General features: G+C 57.9%; 1 protein-coding gene across 1 annotated transcript; it reads right to left on the bottom strand.

Annotated features, from left to right (window-relative positions):
- Positions 1-1,228: 1,228 nt before the first annotated feature.
- On the bottom strand, positions 1,229-18,583 carry ACVRL1 (activin A receptor like type 1). The gene is made up of 10 exons (XM_039241401.1): positions 18,395-18,583; positions 13,163-13,231; positions 12,372-12,623; positions 11,969-12,180; positions 11,612-11,711; positions 11,112-11,258; positions 10,581-10,856; positions 9,780-9,977; positions 6,761-6,891; positions 1,229-5,586 (listed from the first exon to the last, which is right to left on the bottom strand). Exons 2-10 carry the CDS (start codon positions 13,224-13,226, stop codon positions 5,452-5,454), a joined length of 1,515 nt encoding a protein of 504 aa, XP_039097332.1. The 5' UTR covers positions 13,227-13,231; positions 18,395-18,583; the 3' UTR covers positions 1,229-5,451.
- Between the last annotated feature and the right edge of the window lie 1,934 nt (positions 18,584-20,517).

Raw genomic sequence — 20,517 nt, 5'->3', positions numbered from 1 at the left:
TCTGAACATCAGTCCAGCTTCTTGTCCTGAAGGATCACAGCTTTCAAATTGGTAGCATCAAAATTTATGAGATTTCCCAGTAATGAGTCTCAGACTAAAATTATGGACCATCCACTAATTATAGACTATGGGAGTCACCTATAACCACTACTCGGGGCCAGGCCTCTGTGGGGAGGAGGGAGAGGAAGGTCACGGATGCAACGTGTGCCTGACCGTCCTTCCTTCCTGCTGCTACTGCCCTTCTCTCTGGGCTTGGGGGCCTCACAGCACCCAGTGCTTCCTGCCTCTGAGCTCTGACCCTGCCCCCGCCCCCACCGGGTCAAGCCAGGCCCTGCTTCTAAGGGCTCTGTAAGGCCAAATTCCTGGAAACTAGAAAATAGGGCCCACAGTGGAGGTGGGGGGCATGTTTTCCCCCTCAGTTCTGGGAAGCAGTGGGGGAGGGATGCCAGGAGAAGAAAAAGGTAGAAAAGGCAGACGAAATGCCCATTATACCCAAGCCCGGCAATTTCCTTTTCTCATCTCTTTATCAGTGTTTGTGACTGAGCTTCTTATCAACAGGAAACGCCTGCCTAAGGGGACAGGGCAGGTCCAGGGGGACTGGACGCCAGGGATTGGGAATTCTGGGTAACTCATTGCTGCTGTCCAGCCTGACCGAACGGCCTCCTGATTGCCAGGACCCAGTAAGGCTCTTGGCCTTGGCATCTGGTGGATCCTTCGGTCTACACAGTGAGACAGCACACCAGACAGGCCCCGAGGCCAAAGATCTGCAGGAGGGTGGCGCTCCACCTCTAGCCCTCTGTGACCAAGGACAAGTCACCAAACAGCTCAAGCTATGAAATAAGAATTGCCCTTGTCCCGAAACCCCACCAACCCGCCTCCTTTCTAGCCGAGGAGAGGCCAAATGACCTACCAAAGTCACAGACGACTTCATGACAATCGCCCCAACTGGCCCTTCTACTATGTTAGCCTTCAGCCCTCAGAGGACGGTGCCTGTGCTGGGCACCCAGGGCTGCGACAATTGGGCACATGGCACAGACTTCTAGATGAAGAGGGGCTCCAGCACTGGTTGACCTCCTACTACGTGCCAGGTGCTTTAAAAACACTGATCATCATACTAGGCTACTGGTTTCCCAGATGGGGCTCCCAGGAGAGGGCCAGACTGAGGGTCAAGTTTCACAGGACGCGAAGATCAAATCTTGGTGCTGAAAATAAACGCCCAAGAGGGATATGTGGGCCAAGCAAGGCTTTATGGGTGGCTCAGAGGAACAGGTTTATCCAGACGTCTTCAGACTGGCAGAAGCCTGAATCGAGGGTATGAGAACTGGCTGTTCCCCTGGTGAGGAGAGACAGGAAAGGTTTCTGCAGAGCACAGCGTGGGCCACCTTGCTTCGCATTCCTTGCCTGCTGGTTGCCCTTGCGCGGCCCCACTCTGCTTTGGGAGATTCCAGGGCGCCTCTTGCCCCGGACAACCCCACTCTTCCCCCTCACCTCGCCACTCGCTCCTGCAGTTGGGATCTAGGTCAGTAAGAGTGGGTGGGTGAGAAAGAACAGAGAAGAGACTCATCCAGACGTGACACCCCGCAGGGCAGCAGTGACAACACTTTAACCTGAGATCTGCCTGAAAATAGACTGTGTGTCTATGACATTATGCAAATTATATGCGAAGTCAAGAAGCCCTCTGTCTCTATTTCTAGCAAACTGACTGTGGCCCTGGTGTTAGCAGCTCCTGCCAAGAGTCGCCCACCTAGAGTGACGACTGCAGTTCGCATCAGTCCCCACCCTCGGAGACTGGACTAGGATATGCACCCCTCCGCTGCAGCCCCAGGGCTGGCTCTTTCACACACGAGGACTGCCGTGTCTCGGTCTGTTAATCTTGACGTGGGTGAGGGCTTGGAGAGAGCAGAGCACCCTCCTTGAAGGCGATGTGGGGTGGGCCGGAGGGAGATGGGTGACTGGGAGGAACAGAGAATTGTCCTTGAGGGCCTGGGTACCTCGAGGCCTTGGCAGGGGAAGGGTGGCCCTCAGCTTCAAAGCCCGTGCATTAGAGACCATCCTCACGCCCACCTGGGCACTTACAGACTCTCATCACCCCTAGGGAGGGTCCTTATTACACTGACGATCCTCTCCCTCTTCGCACAGGCAAGGAAATCAGAGTTTGGGGTCCCCCCAGGAAAATAGGGCAAAACTGCCAAGAAGTCAATGGATGATTTTCTTCCATGGGCAGGCAGGTTCCCTAGGCTCTACGTGGGACCTCCCAAGGGCATGGTGACCTCCCAAGGACTCTTCTACCCCTGGAGGGCAATGAGCCAATTCTCCTTAGTCCTACCGCAACCATATCCAACTGCAGTGTGGACATCAGGGTGCGGATGGAAGGACCGGGTCCAGAGGGCACAGAGGGAGGGGAGAGGCTGCCTTTGCGCGATGCCAGGAACGCTCCAATTTCCACAAAGCTGGTCTAAGAGGCCTTCTGGGGAGGAAGGAGGGCACAGTCTGGTGGGGGGAGCTCCATGGACACCAAGGCACCAAGCACGAGGCCGACTTGGGGGCCTCAGGGCATAGGGTCGGTCCTCTGAGACAGAATTAGGGTACCCTTTCTGTGGTTCCCTAACAGGGCCTCTGATACAAAGGCACAGATGTTCTGGGCTGGGAAGTCCGACGAGTCCCTTCCCTACTTCTTTCAGTACCTTTCTCTCACATGTCACGTCTTTGCCCGCAATGCCCCGGGGCTGGGGGTGGAGGGAGGTGTTTTCTAAGCCCAGGAGGCCAAGATGGGTCCCCGAGGAGAATGAACTCCTTTTACCATTCCAGGGATGAGGGCTGACTCCAGGCAAGGTGGGGGCCCTATTTGGGGAGGGAATTGAGAACAGAGAAAATCGAGGCAGACGGGTCCAAGCTGCCTCTGAGAGAAGACACAGTAAAGCTCCTTCCTAGGTTTTCAGGAGACAGTCCCTGGAGATCGAGACCTGGGGCAGCTCACGAACGTGAGCGCCGGAGGCCGTCCAGCCCAGGAAAGGGCCCTCGGGTCCGAGCGCAGGGGCGGGGCGGGGCGGGGCGGAGCGGACAGAGAGGGCGGCGGCCGCCTGGCAGCCCTCGGCCAGCAGAGGGCGGTGTGGCGGGAGCCTCGATCTGTCTGTTCAGGGACAGAACTGATATTTGGGCCTCGGACAGAGGTGGGGGCCAGGGGGTGTCCCTGCGCGAAATGTGACTTGTCCATGAGGGGCAAAGACCGGGCATGATACTCAGGACCCCGCTACTTCCCTGTCCCTTCTGGTCCCCTCTGAAGACGAGCCACTGCCCAGGCACCAGCTTAGCAAGACTCAGCAGGAGCTCGAGATTGGACCATGGTTTATTGAGGACCTACTGTGTGCTAAGCACAAGCTGAGTGCTCCCACAAGCAGTATCTCCAGGTAAGAGGCTGTAATTTGGGCCCTGGCACACCTTCCTGCACTCGGACAGAGGCACCAAGGCCTCCTTCCTTCCCAGGCCACCAGCCGTTCTCTTAGCGGCCCCTGTCACTCCACCTCCCGCCTCAGACCTTCCCTCCCTCGGGCATTTTCCAGCCTCTGGAGAGCTGCCTTTGGTTTCTGGCTTTGGAGTCTTCCAGAAGGAGCCTCTTTGCCCCCAAATCCAGCAGAGATAAAATCTGTCACAGAAAGGACTGAGTCCTGGGCTGAGTGGGTCCAATGACCAGAAAACACGAAGCTACCAGGAAGCAAACTGCCCTGTGATCATCTGGGAACATAACAGGTCCCTCTCACTTTCTGTTTTCACCCAGTTTCACTTCCTGCTTCTCCTCCCTTGCACAACTCGGGGAGCCAGGCCTGGGAAAATGCCAGGGTGCACGCAAGCCTCCCAGGAGTGGGGGGGGGGGAGGCGGGGGGGGAAGGGAGGCGGGGCGCTGGGTCATTTGCAGCAGGAGGGGAGGAGTCGGTGTTTCTGTCACCTCCTGTGGAGGATGGTGGGTCCTTCTGCACCCTGCACTAAGGGCTGAAAGGCCAGGTCTTCTGAGCTTGGGGCCATCCTTGTCCCTAGCGTGAGCCCCCTCCACCCCGCAAACCTCAGGCCTTACTTCCCATGCACCCGCCCAGGCTTTGGGGTCGTGTCTTCATTGCATGGACATACACCCTTGATGTTGCCAGATGCTGAACGTTCCGTGTGTTTCTCCACAGCCACCAGCTTCTACCTAGAGACACACTGTCTAGGGACCTGGCCAAGAGTGTGGGCCCGGGCCAGGGGCCAGTGGAGAGCAGCAACCTGGGTGCTGGAGGCTTGCTGGCTGGAGCCAAATTTCTTATGAGCCCTGGAGACCCTGTGGGAAGCCGGCCCTCAGCCCTTCTCGGTCCTGGACGGAGAAGACTGAGCCACAGAGTGGGATGAGTGGCTGGCTTGCCTGCCCCAAGGCCTGGGGTCGTCCGAGCCCAAGGATGGCCGCTGGTCTGAGTTAAGGCAGGAACTGGAGCTTGTAGAACAGTCTAGGAGGCCTTTCAGGCACCCCTGACGGCGGAAAAAAGTTTTTTCAAGTCCCCATCTGGGGACTTCGCCAGGGGCTGGGGCAAAAGAAGCAGAAGGGACCGATGAACTGAGATCTGCCACGGGCTGAAATTTCAGAGAAACGTCAGAGGACGTCAGGACTGTGGGACAGTGAAGGCCTCATTCGTGTCACGTAGACCAATTACCTAGGACCAGAAGCTGGGTCTCCTGACTCCCAGCTGTGCTTGGCTTCTCAAAGCCCGGGGCCTCCGCTGTCTGACCTGCTACCTCTCCACTGTCCTCTGATCCTGCCACACCTGCAGCAGGACTCCCAGGGTGTAGACCCTAATAAGTCAGCTAGGACGGGGGAGGGGGAGGGGCCGCGCCTCAGGCCCCAGCTCCCCAAGGCGGCTGGCGCTCAGCTGCTGGGGTCTCGTCCCGGAGACAGAGGCCCCCGGCCTCATAGAGCTGAGAGAAACCCATGCAAAGAAAATGACAGGCCCTGGGTGTCGGGCTTATGCCAGGGGCTGAGGCCTGGCAGGTAGGGAGTCTGCTGAAGACTGGACAAGGCCCCGTGTCACCCGGGCAGGTCCGGTGGGGGTTAACTGAGGGCAGGGGTAAAGTGCAGGCCTCGGCTCTGGGCCCCGGGCTGGGATTCCCTGGCCAGGCCACCCTGGCTCTGGGGCCTCGTTTGCATCCTGTCCTGGGGACTGTAGGGGCTGCGCCCCCGGGGCGTGAGGGTGGGGAGGGTGCCAGGCGTCAGGGAGCCTGCTGCTCTGAGCAGCCCAGACGGCGGGGGATCGGGTTTCAGCCCAGCTGTATTTTTGGCCAGATGAGCCGGCAGGCGGGCAGAGCAGCCCATAGAGGGGCACCCTCCTCCCCAGCACGCATACTCACACCACCCCTACCCAGATAGGGCACCGTCTGGCACCCACCCCACACGCTCTGCAGGCACCGGGGAGTCAGGCTTCAGGCCTGCGGCTAGTGAATCCCTTTGGGCTTCTCGAGACTGTTGCTGAGTTTCTGTAGTGTCTTCTTGATCCGCAGGGCCGTGAGGCGGGCAGAAGGGTTGGGGTACCAGCACTCCCTCATCATCTGAGCCAGGCCTGAGAGGACCTGTGGGAAGGGGGGGCAGGGACGGGGCAGGGAGAGGCAGAGGGGAGGAATCAGAGACAACGATCAGGGAAGAGGGAAAGGAGGTGGTGAGGAGGCGGCACCCGAATGGGGGGGGACATAAGTGACACAGAAAGAACCGGATGGGGGAGATGAGAGCATTGAGGAAGGGCAGAGGAAAGACAGAGGGGTAAGAAAGAGAATGGAGGGCAGGAGGAGAGGAGAAAGACGGAAAACGGAAGAGGAAGACAGCGGAGTGACGAGGGGTGAAAGGTGGCAGGCAGGACAGAGAGATGTAACTCAGCCCTTCAGGGCACTGGGGGCCCCCTGGGTGGTGAGGAGTGTCCGTGGAACACCTTACCCCGCCCCCCACCTCCGCCAAGATCAGAGGAACACATGATGTGCAAGTCTCAGAGCCCAGCAGCCGGACTCCAGCACGGAGGGCAGTGTCTCCCAGCACCTCCCCCCGCGCTGGCCGGAGTGTCCAGGAGGGACCCATCCCAGGAAGCTCAGTGGTCTGAGAGCGAACCAGCATCACCTCTGCCTCCGAACTCAAGCTGGTTCCTGCCAGGGGGTGTGTGTGCGTGTGCACAGTGCTGCGTATTTGTGGCTTTTTACAGATACACGTGCCGTGGAGAAACACGCGTGTCTGTACATACATGTGTATGCACGTATTCATTCCTGCAGTAAACATTTGGTGAGCATTGTGAGCCAGGCACTGTGACAGATAACCAGGATACAGGGCAGCGAAGGAGGCACGTTCTCTGTCTTCCCAGGGCCAGCAGTCTGGCATATATGTACATGCATATGTATCTGTGAGGCTATGTTTATGCAGAAGCATGTGCATGCCTGTGTGTTTACATACAAGTGTGTGTGCATCATACATGTATTGCAGTGTTTTGAGAAAAAGCAAAAACAAACAGTGACGACAAAAACTTCGTAGCAAGACCTGTGGCAGGGAGACTGCCTTTTCGGGTAAGACGGAAGGTTCTGAAAATCCAAGAGGACCTAAAACGTCAGGGTCCATGGGTCAGGGATGGGGGAGAGGGAACCCGGGGACAGACCCTGAAATCCATCTATCCAGACGAAGCAGAAACCTCAGGCGCAAGCTCCTGAGGCCAGAAACCCTAGCTGCGAGCCAACACCCTGTGCAAGCCCAGCCCCCAGAGGGCCTCACCGGGTCTGCGGCCAGCCGGTTGGGGATGGTGGGGGTTTGCTGATCGACACACACCACCTTCTTCATGTCTTCAAAGCTGGGGTCATTGGGCACCACATCATAGAAGGGTGGCCTGTAATCCTCCACGATGCCTGAGGATGGAGGGGGATGGGACAGTCACTCAGCTCCCCGAGAAGGCCCTGTACCACTGGGAGGAGAGCCCTGCCCACCTTCTGTCCCACAGTCCAGAAAACCCATTGTCGGACCCATTGCTACCCCCGAGAGGGACACTATGACATAATCAATATGCGCGCCAATAAAAATCATTCCTGCTGTTGCCATTTTGCACTTGACTTGTGCCAGGCATTGTGCTACAAACCCTTAAATGCTTCATCTTGTTAGTCTTTGGCACGACCCAATGAGATGGGTACTATGGGTGCCCCTGTTTTACAGATGAAGAAACTGAGGCTCGGAGATGTTGAGCCCCAGGTAACACAGCTAGGAAGGGCAGAGTCAAGACTTAAATGCACCTTGGGGCGCCTGGGCGGCTCAGTCAGTAAAGTGTCTGACTTGGGCTCGGGTCATGATCTCATGGGTTGTAAGTTCGAGTCCCGTATCAGGCTTCATGCAGATGGTGTGGAGCCTGCTTGAGATTCTCTACCCCTCTCTCTCTCTGCCCCTCCCCCACTCGTGCTAACCCTCTCTCTCAAAATAAATAAATAAACGATATAAAAATACCAAAAGAAGAAGAAGACTTAAACTTCTCTCTCATTGGATTGCTAGCCCAGATCTTATTTCAAGTCTTTCCGTGGCTGCCGGCTCCCCAGGGGCTCCCAAGCCTCAACCATCACAGGTGCCCAATAAAAAGGTTCCCTGGGCACGTTCCCTGTGCCAGGCACTGTCCTAACTGCACTGCATTAGATCCTCACAACAACCCTAGGAGTTTAAGTCATGCTATTAGCTCCACTTCATGAACCACGTAATTAAGGCCAGAGAGGTTAAGACACTTGTCTAAGGTCACACAGGTAGTGAGTGACAGAGCTAAGATTTAAGCCCAGGAAGTCTAACCAAAGCCTGTGCTCTTGACCTCCGAGCTCCACTTAAGAGAAAGGAGCTGGCCTGCCACAGGGCACAAGGAGAAAGGGATCTTCACCCAGCTCCAAATAACACCCACCCACTCTCAGCCAAGGCACTGGCCTCACTGACCCCTTAGTGGGCAGTACCACCTCCACTCGGTGTCCCTTCGGAGTAGCCTTCTGAAAGTGATGCCTGTGGAGCTGCAGACCGCACAGGCAGAAGAGGCCGGACCCAGACAAGGCGCCCCAACCCCCCCCCCCCCCCCCCCCCACACCGCTTCCCAGCCTCAGGCTAGGGGCCCTGGCCACACAGCAGCAACCTCAGGAGAGCCCGAGCCAGCTGCTCTCCCCGTGGCGGGTTTCCAGGCCGGCCCCTGCGCCACTCGGGCCCTAATCAGTGCTGCGCAGAGGCCTGAGCGTGTCTAATGGGTCTTTAATCAGTGCCGGGGCTGACACCAGATTACAGTGTTTATAATGCGCCACGAATCTGTGTGGGGCTGACAGAGCCTGTGGTCAGCCTTCCTTGCAGCCCGGGCCGGTCCAGCCTTCTCTTCCTGCCTGCAGCCTGGTCCAGGGGACCTCGGCTCCTTCCAGGTGCCCCCTTCCCCAAGGCCAGTCATCAGAGCCTACTCTGGGAGTGCACACCTGAAGGGGCAGGAATGTGAGCCCCTCCAGAGTCTCCCAGAGGGACTGGCTACGCTCTGGCCTGTACTAGTCGCTGCTGAGGGTAAAAGAAGCCTGGGACGGGGCTGGCTCCCAGCAGAAGTGAGAATGTCCCCGTCCCCAAGGAGCAGAGCTCCAGTCATATGCTGAGGTTGGCCCCAACCTGTCGGGACCTACCTCCAGCAATCCTTCCCCATAGACAGCTTCCATGTAGACTGACAGGCCTCCCCACCTGGTCCAGACCACTGCCCAGTATCCATCCATCCCAGGGCTGGAAGGGTACCAGCCACAGGGCTGCTCCAGACAGGGTGCGGTCCCTCCACCTGTTCCTGGCCCTCCCAAGGCGCCCCTAGTAATAAGGAGGCAGCGGTAAGCAGGCAGTGCAGGCACTATTATATCCTGCCGTTTTGTAGCAAAGAAACTAAGGACCAAAGAGGTTTTAAGTAGCACAGTGATAAAGAGCCTTGGCCCCAGAGTCAGATGGCCTGGTTTCAGAACCTGGTGCTACCTCTAGGCAGCTGCGATTCTGCACCTCGGCACCCTCATCTGTGAAACGGGGATGATACTATGTCAGGTATTCGTTATTACAATGAAATGCCACTAATATTTACTAAGCCCCAGAATACCGCCAGATACTGTCCTAGGATTATTTCAACTAGAAACTATTAAAAACAAATTTTTAATGTTTTATTTATCTTGAGAGAGAATGAGAGAGCACATGAGCAGGGGTGGGGGTTAGAGAAAGAGGATCCCAAGCTGAAAGCGCAGAGCCCGACTCGGGGCTTAAACTCCTGAACCGTGAGATCATGAACTGAGCCGAAATCAAAAGCTGGACGCTGAACTGACTGGGCCACCCTGGCGCCAGTACTAGAATCTATTTTTAATTCTCATTTTCGAAGGAAATTGAGGCACAGAGAGGTTACGTAACCTGCCCATGGTCATAATCAGGAACTGAACTTTGTCAGGCTGATTCCCAGCCCATGCTCGTAACCGCTAAGTGATACCACCTCCTGCCAATCACGATGATTAAATAATATAATCCGTGCATCGAGCATGGCACCTGGCACATATTTAAGCTCAATAAAAGTTAGCTGCTATGGATACTTCTGTTATCATCACTTATCCAAGATTTCACAGACAGACTCAGAGATTCGCAGAGTTACACCTTAAAAGGTCACTCGGTTGGGCCCTCAGGCCCTGGGCACGCAGCCACGGCAGGAAGCCCCTGTCTCCTGCCTGTCTGCCCATCTATCCATCTGCCCCACCCCTCTTTCTCCATGCTGTGCAGGGTGGGCCCTCACCATTGACAATGGTCCGACGGGCGATCTCCCACAGCACCAGGCCGAAGGCCCAGATGTCTGTCCACTTGTAGGACTCGAAGCAGTCGGTGCGGATCTGCTCTTCCAGCACCTCCGGGGCCATGTACCGCTTGGTGCCCACTCGTGGGTTGTTTCCGATGTCCAGGTAATCACTACCCTGGGAGTGCATCACAGCCAGGCCTGTGGGTACCAGGCCCGTCACTCCTGCCGCTTGCCGGAGCCCACAGAGTGGCCCCAGAGGCTGGGGGGCAGGGGGCGGGGTGGGGATGAAGAGAAACGGTGGGACACAGAGCAGCAGGCGAACGGAGGCTGGCCCTGCGGTGGGCTGGGAGACGGCAGCCACCGGGAGGGCCACGTGTCCCGGGTTTACTCTGCTTGTGTAGCACTCCTAGGCGCCCAAGGACCCAGACAGATGTGAGTAGGCAAGGCAGGTGTTATGCCCATTTCACAGAGCAGAACCCCAAGGCCGGGTGAGGGGAGCCATGCAGTCAGTGAAGCCAGGATGAGAACCCAGGGTCCCAGAGGCCTGCCCCTTTCTCCCGACTCCCGGAACCAGGGCCGTATGCCGGAAGGAGTCTGGGTTTGCAAAGCAAAACCCAGGCAGCTTGTGGGGGCTCTTGCGGAGGGGAAATAAGACAACTCACATGCTGGAAGGGATTAAAGCGCCCAACAGTAGCTGAGTCGTCGCACACTCGGGAACAGGCAAAGGCAGAGAACCTAGCCAGGGGGACAGTGCTCGAACCCCGTGCCCCACGATGGGCCCGCCCTCCCCGGGCGGCTCACCCAAGTCAGCAATGCAACACTGGAGGTTGCTCTTGACCAACACATTGCGGCTTTTGAGGTCTCGGTGGGCGATGGCTGGTTTGCCCTGCGTGCCGAAGATCTCCACGTGCAAGTGCGCCAGGCCGCAGGCGGCCGATACAGCCAGCCTCAGGGCCAGCTGGGGCTCCAGCGTCTGCCTCTGCAGAAAGTCGTAGAGCGACCCGTGCTCGTGGTAGTGTGTGATGAGCCACAGCTGCGTGCTTGAGTTGCGGGAAGTCATGTCCGAGGCGATAAAGCCTGTGGGGCAGAGGGTTGCAGGGCTCGGCCAAGGCGCTAGGGACAAGGGAGGCCGGACTGGTCGGGTCTGAGCAAAGCTGGGGCTGGGGTGGAGGCTGGTCTGGCTTAGGTCAGAGAGGAAGCTGGAGCCAGTGGTTAAGGCTGAGGGCGGACAGGAGTCCTTCGGGACTAGGTCTGTCATCTCGAGGCCTGGGGACTCCAGCCTGGAGCGTTCGGGGCTGAGAACCAGGGCCTGGCTTAGCATTCCTCACTTGCCTAGAATGTTGTCGTGTCTGAGCAGCACCGTATTATAGATCTCCGTCTCCCGGAACCAAGACTGTTCATCCCTTGAAGAGAAGATCTTGATGGCCACGCTCTCACCATGCCACAGGCCACGCCACACCTCACCGTAGCGGCCCTTCCCTGATCCAATGGCCAGAGGGGTGGGAGAGGATCACATACTGGGCACACGTAGCCCCCGGGCATGGGAATTCCCAGGAGAGCCCCTCCCCCCTCTTGATGCTGCATTGACCCCACCTGAAGAACCTCTAATGTGTATGTTGAACTTAATCTGGGCCCACCCCCATTTGCCTTGTTCCCCCAGCACCCACAGAAGGATCCAGCCCTGACCCATCTCCAAGCCACTCCCCGCCCAGCTGAACTCCCATTGGGACCCATGCCCGGTCCTGCCTGTGACTCAAAGGCCAAGAGCTCGCTCTCTCCTGCACATTCACGGGAACCCTTGGTCCCACGGCCCCGGCTCACCCACCACTCACCTACACACTCCACCAGTGCTACCTGCCGCGCCACTGTCCTCTGCACCAGGAAGGGCAGTCCTGAGCCACTGCCCGTGGTGCCGTCACTGTCCAGGAGATCCTGGGGGTACGGAGAGGCCGCTGAGAGGCTGCCCCCACCTGGCCCAGCCTGTTTCTCCCTCCTCAAGCTGGGCCCCGCTGCTGTGTCCCTACAGGCTCCTCCCTCACCCCGCCGCACCCCCCACCCCCTCTCAGAACTCTGAGTGTCTGTGACTGAGTCTTCCTCAGCTGTCACTCTGCACCCCTTCTGATTCTCTGGCTCCTGTCTACCCAACCCCGCACCGCTGGTCCCAGACGCCACCCACCCCAGGCCTGTACCCCCAGCATGCTGTCCCCCTGGTCCGACGTCTTCAGGATGAGGCTGGACTCGCCCAACTCGCTGTGCAGACCCCTCTGCTTCTCCCGTCTCCGCCGGCCATGCCACAGGCCCAGGGCAGCCAGGGCCACCAGGGCCACCAGGGCCAGCACAGGGCCCAGGATCAGAGGCAGCTGGCTGTCTACTTTCGGCTGTTCTGAAGGAGTCTGGGTGGCTGGTGGAAGGGGGGGAGACACTGAGGCCCGGCTTCCAGCAGGCCAGATCCCCCCTGACTTGGCCACTCTGCCAGGCAGATGCCAGGGTCCTTCCTCCCCTGCCCTTGTGGCCAGAGCAGGAGACAGAAGCAGGGCAGAGAGGATGGGGTCTAAGAAGACAGGGAGGGGTCGCTGGGGCGGCCGCACGTACCCTCAAGCGTCAGAGACACGTTGTGGTTGCACAGGGGGCTGTAGCAGCAGTAGTGGTTGACGAAGTCGGTGGGGCGCCCCCTGCACAGCTCCTCGTGCAGGCTCCCACAGCCCCGATGCTCCTGGGGCTGTCCGCCCTCCTCCCGCACCAGCACGACGATGCACCAGGCCCCCTGGCACGTGGGCGCCCTGCAGCTTGGGCTCTCACATGTGCAGGTCACCAGCGGGGCCCGGGAGGGCTTCACAGGGTTGCCTGCAGGACACACTGGAAGCTCAGCCACGCTGGGCCCAACTCCTAGGCAGAGCCTAACAGCCAAGCCTGTCCCACCGCCCGTCCCTTCTGATGTCTCAGACATACCCTCCGAGACCTTGGTCCTTCAGTCCCATCCTTAGGTTATCCTTCCCTCCAGACCTTATCCTCTGCCACCACGAGAACCAGGCTTCTGTCCCCTCCCTGATCCTAAGACCTTCCCTCCCAGTTCTAGGCCCAGCCCTGGCCCCCAGCCCCAACCCTGAGGGCTCTCCTAGGCCCTCCCTGCTAAGGTCCCCACCCCAGGGGTTCCCACCCTGGAGGCTGCTAGAGCAGGAGCCTGTGGGTTTGGATCTTGAGGACAGCAAAGGGCTGGGGAAGCTGGGCATTTAGTCTAACTGAGCCTGCCTCCCATTTGCCAGCCAAGCTCCTGAGTGCCTCCCTCTCCCCAGCTCCTCAAATTCAGCCCCAGCAAGGGGTGAACCTAGCCAGACCTTTCTCTATCCAGGCCCCTGGCCCCTACCTGCTTCCCTAGTACTTACCTTGGGTCAGGCCCAAGGCCATCAGTAGCATCAGAAAGCCTCTCCTGAGGGGGTCCAAGGTCATGGTCCCTGAAGAAGAGAGGGGGGTACAGTAAGATCTATGAAATGTGATCCCCGCGGTGTTTTAAGCCACGGACTGTGGGTCCCTCCCACCTAGAGGAAATCACTGGGAGTTTTGGGGGGGGCAGGGAGGCCTCCTCCCTACTCCCTGTGTCTGGCTTTGGGGCGGGGCCTGCAGGGGAAGTCCTGGTTCACTTCCCCATGGAAACCATCCTGTTAGGGGTAAAGGGTGGGGAGCCATATTTAAGTGACAGAGAACTTGGGGACTCCCAAGCTATTTACCCCTGCTCCTGAGCTCAGATGGGAGGGCACAGAGCCAGGGTGGAAGGAGAGTCTTTTTAGCAGACCCCCCACTCCTGTCCTCTGCCTCTCACCCACCCCCTCCCTGCCCACCCCTTTCCCAGTGCCCCCATCCCCCTAGCCCTGGCTGCCTCAAACATAAACAGGCTCCTGTCTTCACTTCCTGCCATTCAGGGTCCCGCCAAGCTGGGAACAGGAATCAAGATTGTTTAGATTGGGGTCTGGATAGAACAGGCAGGAGTCACGCACGGCAGAGAGGGAGCGCAGGGCGTCTTCTCAGGGCAGGCTGGGGTGGCTACGGGGTCTGGAGGGGCAGCCTGGGGCTGGGACACCCTGCGACAGAATTCTAGGGGGATGCCTTGTGACCCGCAAAACACAGCTCCTTGTTTTAGAGAAGATAGAGATTGGGCCTCAGACAGGGCGCGAGTCTTGTCCAAGGTCAGACAGGATTCAGGGGCAGCACCAGGAATACAACCCAGGTGTCCAGACTCCCCGTCCAGTGCTTTCCCCGCTCCGTCTCCCAATACAGGTGGCAGCCAGGGTCTGAGCCCTCAGGGCGGTAACAACCATACACACTTGGACAGCGCCGGCTCAGGCCAGGTATGAAGAGACCTCTGTACAATCTCACCAGAGCCTGAGATGTCCTCTCTGAGCCATTCCCTGGCCGCCCTCCTCCTCTCTCCCTGCTGTCCTGGGAAAGGGTGGGGGAAGGGCCAGTGATGTGGGAGGGGAAGTGAAACATACTTAGACACTGAGTGTTTGACCTTCCATGGCCAGTTAAGGTTGAACTTTTCCAGAAGTTTGGTAGAGAAGGTTAAGGAAGTAATTCTGATCGGGGCACCTGGGTGGCTCAGTCGGTTAAGCTTCTTGACTTCAGCTCAGGTCAAGATCTCGCGGGCCTGTGAGTTCAAGCCCCGCATGGGGCTCTGTGCTGACAGCCAGAGCCTGGAGCCTGTTTCAGATTCTGTGTCTCCCTCTCTCTCTGCCCGTCCCCCACTCACACTCTGTTTCTCCCTGTCAAAAACAAATAAATGTTTTTAAAAAAATTTTTTTAAAAAGGAAGTAATTCTGATCTGTGATAGTCCCCAACTCAGGTCCCAAGCCAGTTAGTGCTCCAGAAGCCACCCCCTTCTTCATTTCTCAAAGGCTAAGAACTAGAAGGAAGGCTGCTGCAGCAAGAAGGACGGGGGTCAGACAGCAAGGAGGACTTTCTGAGGGGCAGAGGGTGTGCAGGTGTGTGCCTGGGGATCCAGTCCCCAGGAGCAGTTACCACAAGGGCGGGGGCGTCTTCTGGGGGAGCACAGTGAGGCTGGCGGGGCTGGATGTGTGGCCACAGGGGCTGGAAGCCCCACTGCCTAAGAATGGTACCAAATCAAGATCCATGGTGCTGAGGCTCCGAGGACAGGATGGCTGGGGTTTGGCAAGGGGGGGGAGGGGGGGCCACTGTGGGGGGTGTTCATGGGCCTCCCCGGCGGGTGGCAGCTCTGGCTTTCCTGCCTGGGTTTCCTCTGCCCCAGAGGCCCAGGGCTGGGGGAGGAAACGAAGCCCTGGGCTGCTGCAGCTGTGTCCCCAGCCTCTGCCTGACCTCCTGCCTCCTGCCCCTCCCGCCAGGCAGCGAGGACTCTGGCAATGGGGCCAGTTCCTGGAGAAGGGCCCCCAGACAAGCTGAATTTGCCCACTGGGGCAGGGATGGGAAGCCATCTGTGGAAGCCTTTGCTTGCCCCGAAAGCAGCTAAGGACAAGGTATGGGGCGGGAAGGCAAGGGTGGATACATTCAGGATAAAATCTCCTCTACCCAAGCTCCCACTTCTCTGACTGTGCCCCAGAAAACCCTCTCACCTACTTTATCCAGCATCAGAAGCACTGGAAGCACTTCGTTAGAAATGCACACTCTCTAGTCAGTCCCTCCCACCTCCAAATTCTGATTCAGTCCATCCGGGACCAGCAAGCAACCTGCATTTTAAAAAGTCCTCCAGGTAATTCTGATCCCGTTTGTGTGGGTCCCGCCCCTAGAGAAATGTGTCCTACACGATGCTAAACCTGCGTTATAGTTTTTTACTTCACTGTGCAGGGCCCTGCTGGGTGAGTGGGAGCGGGGTGCAGAGGGCAGGGACTCTCACTCCCACCAGGGCACCCCCTCTCACTCCCCTCCACCAGCTAGAGAAGGGACAGGCTGGCGACACTTCAAAGCCAGAGACTTGGAAGTCACTGCAGATGGAGGGTGGGGTGAAGGCTTTGTTCTCAAGCCTCCGAGGGCGACAATGGTACAGAAGAAGCATTTGCAGAATCCACCCCTGGTCCTATCCTAGGAAGGTGGTGGGGTAAAATTGTGACTCTCTAGCTTTTTGTTGTTGTTGTTGTTTTTACCGCTGCTTTTTCTTGTAAATTTTTCTTTTCTTTTAGAGAGAGAGAGAGAGAGAGAGAGAGAGCACAAGCAGGGCAGAGGGGCAGAGGGAGAGAGGGAATCTCAAGCAGGCTCCACACTCAACGTGGAGCAGGAAGCGGGGCTCGATTCCACAACCCTGGGATCACAGCCTGAGCTGAAATCAAGAGTTGGAGGCTCAACTGACAGAGCCACCCTGTGACTCTCTAGCTTTTAAATGGGTCCAGCAGAAAACTAAGTACAGAGAGCACTGAGTTCTGACAAGTCCTAACTCAGAATGACCCTGAATGATTGCCCGGAGACCTGACTCTAGCAGACTCCTGGGGACTCGTAGGAACCCTTCACTTCTTCTTCTTCTTTTTTTTTTTTTTATTGTTAAGTTGGGGGAGGAGGGACAGAGAGAGAGGGAGACACAGAATCCAAAGCAGGCTCCAGGCTCTGAGCTGTCAGCACAGAGCCCAACACTGGACTCCAATGCACGAACCACATGGGGCTCGAACTCACAAACCATGAGATCATGACCCCAGCCAAAGTCCGACGCACAACCATCTAAGCCACCCAGGAGCCCCTCCCTTCACTTCTAAGCAAAACTTCCTGAAAGATCTCCTGCTGACAGAAGCATCACTGTTGTAGGCCAGAAATTGCAAATGCCAAGCTAATTCCCACCATTAACTCACCACTGTGAAACCTTTAATAAGAATTGATCTTCTCTGAGTACTACTAAGTACTCAACTTTGATGGTTAAGCTAATTGAACACTCACAACAATCCAGTGGGGAAACTGAGGTTCAGGGATGTTAAGTTTCTTGCTTTTCATCACCACGTGTGTCCTGATCGACTTAAATTGCTGGTGACAAATAAATCCCTACTTGGGCATTTTATTCCTACAATTGTTTGGTGTTCAGTGAGCCCCTCAAAGGAGGAAAAAGGAGCAAGCGGGGCCTGCGGACAGGAATAGAACGCTGTTGCTGTTACCACCGGGTGCCGGATGCGGGTTTGTTGAGATGTGCAGACAGAAATCCTCTGCTTGCTGTAGGCTTAGTTTTAAGTGGGAGAACCAGAGTAGGGGTGCGCTCAGAAGGTGGTTATCCATCTGTCTCTCATCAGCATAGGGGCAACTGTAACAGGCTGGAAGAGCCTCTCTCTGCGAGTTAACAGGTCTTTTACCCAAACAGCAGAGGGCTGGACTGAGCTACTCATACCAGGCTATGCCTTACCACACACACAAAACACTTTCCTCTGCATCATTTCGCTGGCCCTTCCCAGCAGTATGATGTAGCATCAAGCCCAGATTTTAGGGTCTTGGACAGAATGCACAGGCAGCACAGTATAGCACAAGGGTCAGGATCGTGCGGGCCTGGGTTCAAATCCTGCCCCTACCACCTAGAGCTATGAAATTTGGCGCAAGTTGCTTAAACTTTCTGAGGCTTCGGCTTCCCTACAAAAAAATGAAAATAACAATGGTGTTCACTTCATAGGTAGAATGTAGTAAAATCATTCAGCAGAGCACTAAAGTGGCACGCAGGGAGCACTTCGCCAATGTTACCAAGAACCCAACAGCACCGTTTACACCACCCACGGGGCTTTGGACAAGGTGACTCAGGTCTGAACCTCATCAGTTTTCATTAGGATGGGCGTAATAAACCTCTTCTGCTAAACCGTGGCCAGGATTCCATGAGAACAATATAGCTCAGTGTGCATCTAAGAGTACTCAGTACATGGTTATCTATTTCTGACCACCCCGTGAGATGAGAAGACTAGGATAAACGGGGCAGTGAGGGATAAGAAGACAGACCCGACTCAGCCAGAAGCTGCCCCTAATGGAGCCGGTGAGCGCTGTCCACTATGCCCCTGTCCTTCAAGGAGAAAAGGGGTGGGTGGGTGGCCAGCCCACAGATGTGCTTAACAGCACTGGCCTCCAGGGCAGACTGAAAGCCTGGGGTCCCAGACCACAGTGAGAAAGAAACACCGTCTGGCCTGGATCCCCAGGGAAGGCCACGGCCATGGGGATTATCTGACCTTGCAGGGTTGGAGGTGAGGTTTGTACGATGGAATCATCCTGAAGCAAGGACTGCAAAGGCTGGCCTGGGAAAGGTGGGCTTCAAAGGGGGGGTGGAGGTGGGGGTTGCTCTACAGGGTTGCAAGTAGGTACCCACTCCCAGGTCAAGGCGGCTGTCTGGAGGGAAAAGCGACCCCTTCCCTGTGAAGCAGAGGAGGAATCCTGCCCATTTTACAGATAGGGAGAGGAGAACAGGGAAGTTGAGTGGCTGGCCCAGGAGCCAGAAGTTTTCTGATTCCCAGCCCAGGTTTGGCCCAGCCCGCTCCAGGGTCGTGCGCAGATGTGCAGGGAAGGCGAGGGGCAGCTTGCCCTGGCGAGGAGCTGGGACTGACCCTACGGCGACCTCTGTGAGGCGTCTTCTGCGATCTGCCCCAAGAAGGGTCCGGTCGGGGTCGGGGTCGGGGTCGGGCCGCCCGCGGACCTGCACTCACCTCTGGACCCGCCCTGCGGGCGACAGGCCGCGCGCCTCCCCTCCCGGCGGCGGCCGTGGTAGCACGGCGAGCGCTGGACGGCGGGCCCGGGTCGTGCGCGGCCCCGCACAGCGCTGGGGCCCGGGCGGGGCTCGCTCGGCGCGGACGGCGCGGCGGCCTCCCGGGACTGGGAAAGGGGCTGGAGCAAAAATGTTTCTTATTCCAGCGTCTTCCTGCCTGGCCCGGCTCCACCACTCCCTCCTAATAAACCGTTTCCTATTGCCCAGCTAGCCGACGGGCCGCCCGCTCGCCCCTCGCTGGGGCTGCAGGACCTGGACCCTCCCCTGCGCGGCTCTCAGACCCCGAGGGCAGCCGCCCGCCTCGGCTGCCCCCAGCCCCGAGATCACCGCGGCGCCCCCGCCCCCAGCCTCCCACATCCGCCTCCCCGAGGGGGCGGGCCTTGGACTCGGGCCGCTGGGGGTCTCGCGGGGTGTCCAGGCCAGGAGCCGCGGGGGCCGGAGCCGAGGTGGGAGGCACGGTCTGAGGCCCGGCCCGGGAGAGGATGGACCGGGAGGCGCCCTCCCGCTCCGAGCCGCGGAGGGGGCGACGGGGAATCGGGACTGGAAGGGGGGCACCGAGGGAAGGACTGCGAGGAGAGGGGGGAAGGGGAGGTAACTTACCTGTCCCTCACCCACCCTCAGCCCCTAGCCCGAGGCCTCCTAGGCTCAGAGCAGCGAGGGCTGGGTTTGGGGCGGGCAGGGTCCGAAATGTTTTAGCCCCGCCCTCTCCACCCTCGACCCCCGCCCTCGAGGACTCCCGACTGGGTCCGAATCCCTCAGCCTCCTCCCTCTGGCCCCTTCACCCCCTCTTGTTCACTCCCCTCTTCGGCAGCCTCTCTCGGCTGAGCACGGGGTAAACAGGCCCAGCTCGGGCTGCTCTGGGTCAGTGGTGAGAGCAGTGAGGCCCTCCAGCCACGGCACAGCTCAGTGACAAGGACGCCTCTCCCCACAGTGCAAGGCCAGAATTGGAAGGAGAGGCTGGGAACTGCCTTCCCCCGCCTCCTTCCAGGCAGGCCTCTCACCCCACCGAATGGAGACAGGGACCGGAGCCTGTGTCGGAGCACTGATGGGACAAGGCAGACAAAGCCAAGAGAACAGAATAGCTTCTCCCCCAGAGAGAAGCTTGCTCTTGGTCCTGATTCCCTCGCATAGGCTCAGAGCACTGCTGTCATCGTCTTGCTTTGCACCAGCCATCCTGAGCACCCTGAAGGCAGGACTTCATTTCTAGCCTCCTAGTTATCCTCAAAGATCCTGCAGTCTGGGAATCCAGGCTAATTGAGTACCTCTAGACAAATGACACCTCTCCGTGCCTCACTCCCCCATCTGCTAACTGGGCACAATCAACAGTGCCAGCCTCGTAGCGTTGTTGTGAGAATGAGGACAAATGACGCTTAACTCAGTGCATAGCAAAAGATGCTGGCTGGCTGTGCCTGCTGCACGGTAGACCCCCGGTGACAGGTTCAGCTAAGAAATGAAAAGGCTGGGGACCTAGTAGCCTCGGAGCCAAGGTAGAAAGAGCAGTATTGGAAGCAGAAGCGGACCTCTAAGGTGTCGGCCTCTATGAAGACTGTGTAAAATGGGCCAGGGACACCCCCCCCCCCAGCCTTTGCTGGGTATAGAGGCTGGGGGAGACATTAGCTAAAGGCTCAGACAGACATCAGTTGTTGACTGACCTCACTTCCTCCACTGAAACCTTCCCCAGCCCCCGCCCCACAGCTGCCTCGCAACTTATGAGCATTGTGAATTGCAGAACCAAGGCACACCCAAATTTCAGTGTCAGGACAGAGCTGTGTCCTGCAGCCAATAGGAAGTACTATGGGATTACGGTATCTGCTCTTTCAGATTATAGTGGCCACTTCGGAGTGTAGCCTCGTGTCCATCTTTCATACCCACTCCTCCCCCCACCCCCTGCCCTGCTCTGGCTTCGGATAAACCTCTCCCAATCCCAGCCCATGGATCTCTGTCCTGGGGGGTGGAAGTGGGGGATTCCCTAAGGGAAGCATTCAGTCTGAGACACTCAGTGCGGACTGCAACAGTGAGATGGCCGGGTCGCTGGCGAGAGCCGCTGGGGACAGGGGACTTTAT

Source organism: Hyaena hyaena, unplaced genomic scaffold, assembly GCF_003009895.1.
Source record: "Hyaena hyaena isolate Hyena2069 unplaced genomic scaffold, ASM300989v1 scaffold_192, whole genome shotgun sequence".
Lineage (NCBI taxonomy): Eukaryota > Metazoa > Chordata > Mammalia > Carnivora > Hyaenidae > Hyaena > Hyaena hyaena.
Note: the sequence above shows the minus strand (reverse complement) of the source record. Positions and strands in the feature narration are given on the sequence as shown.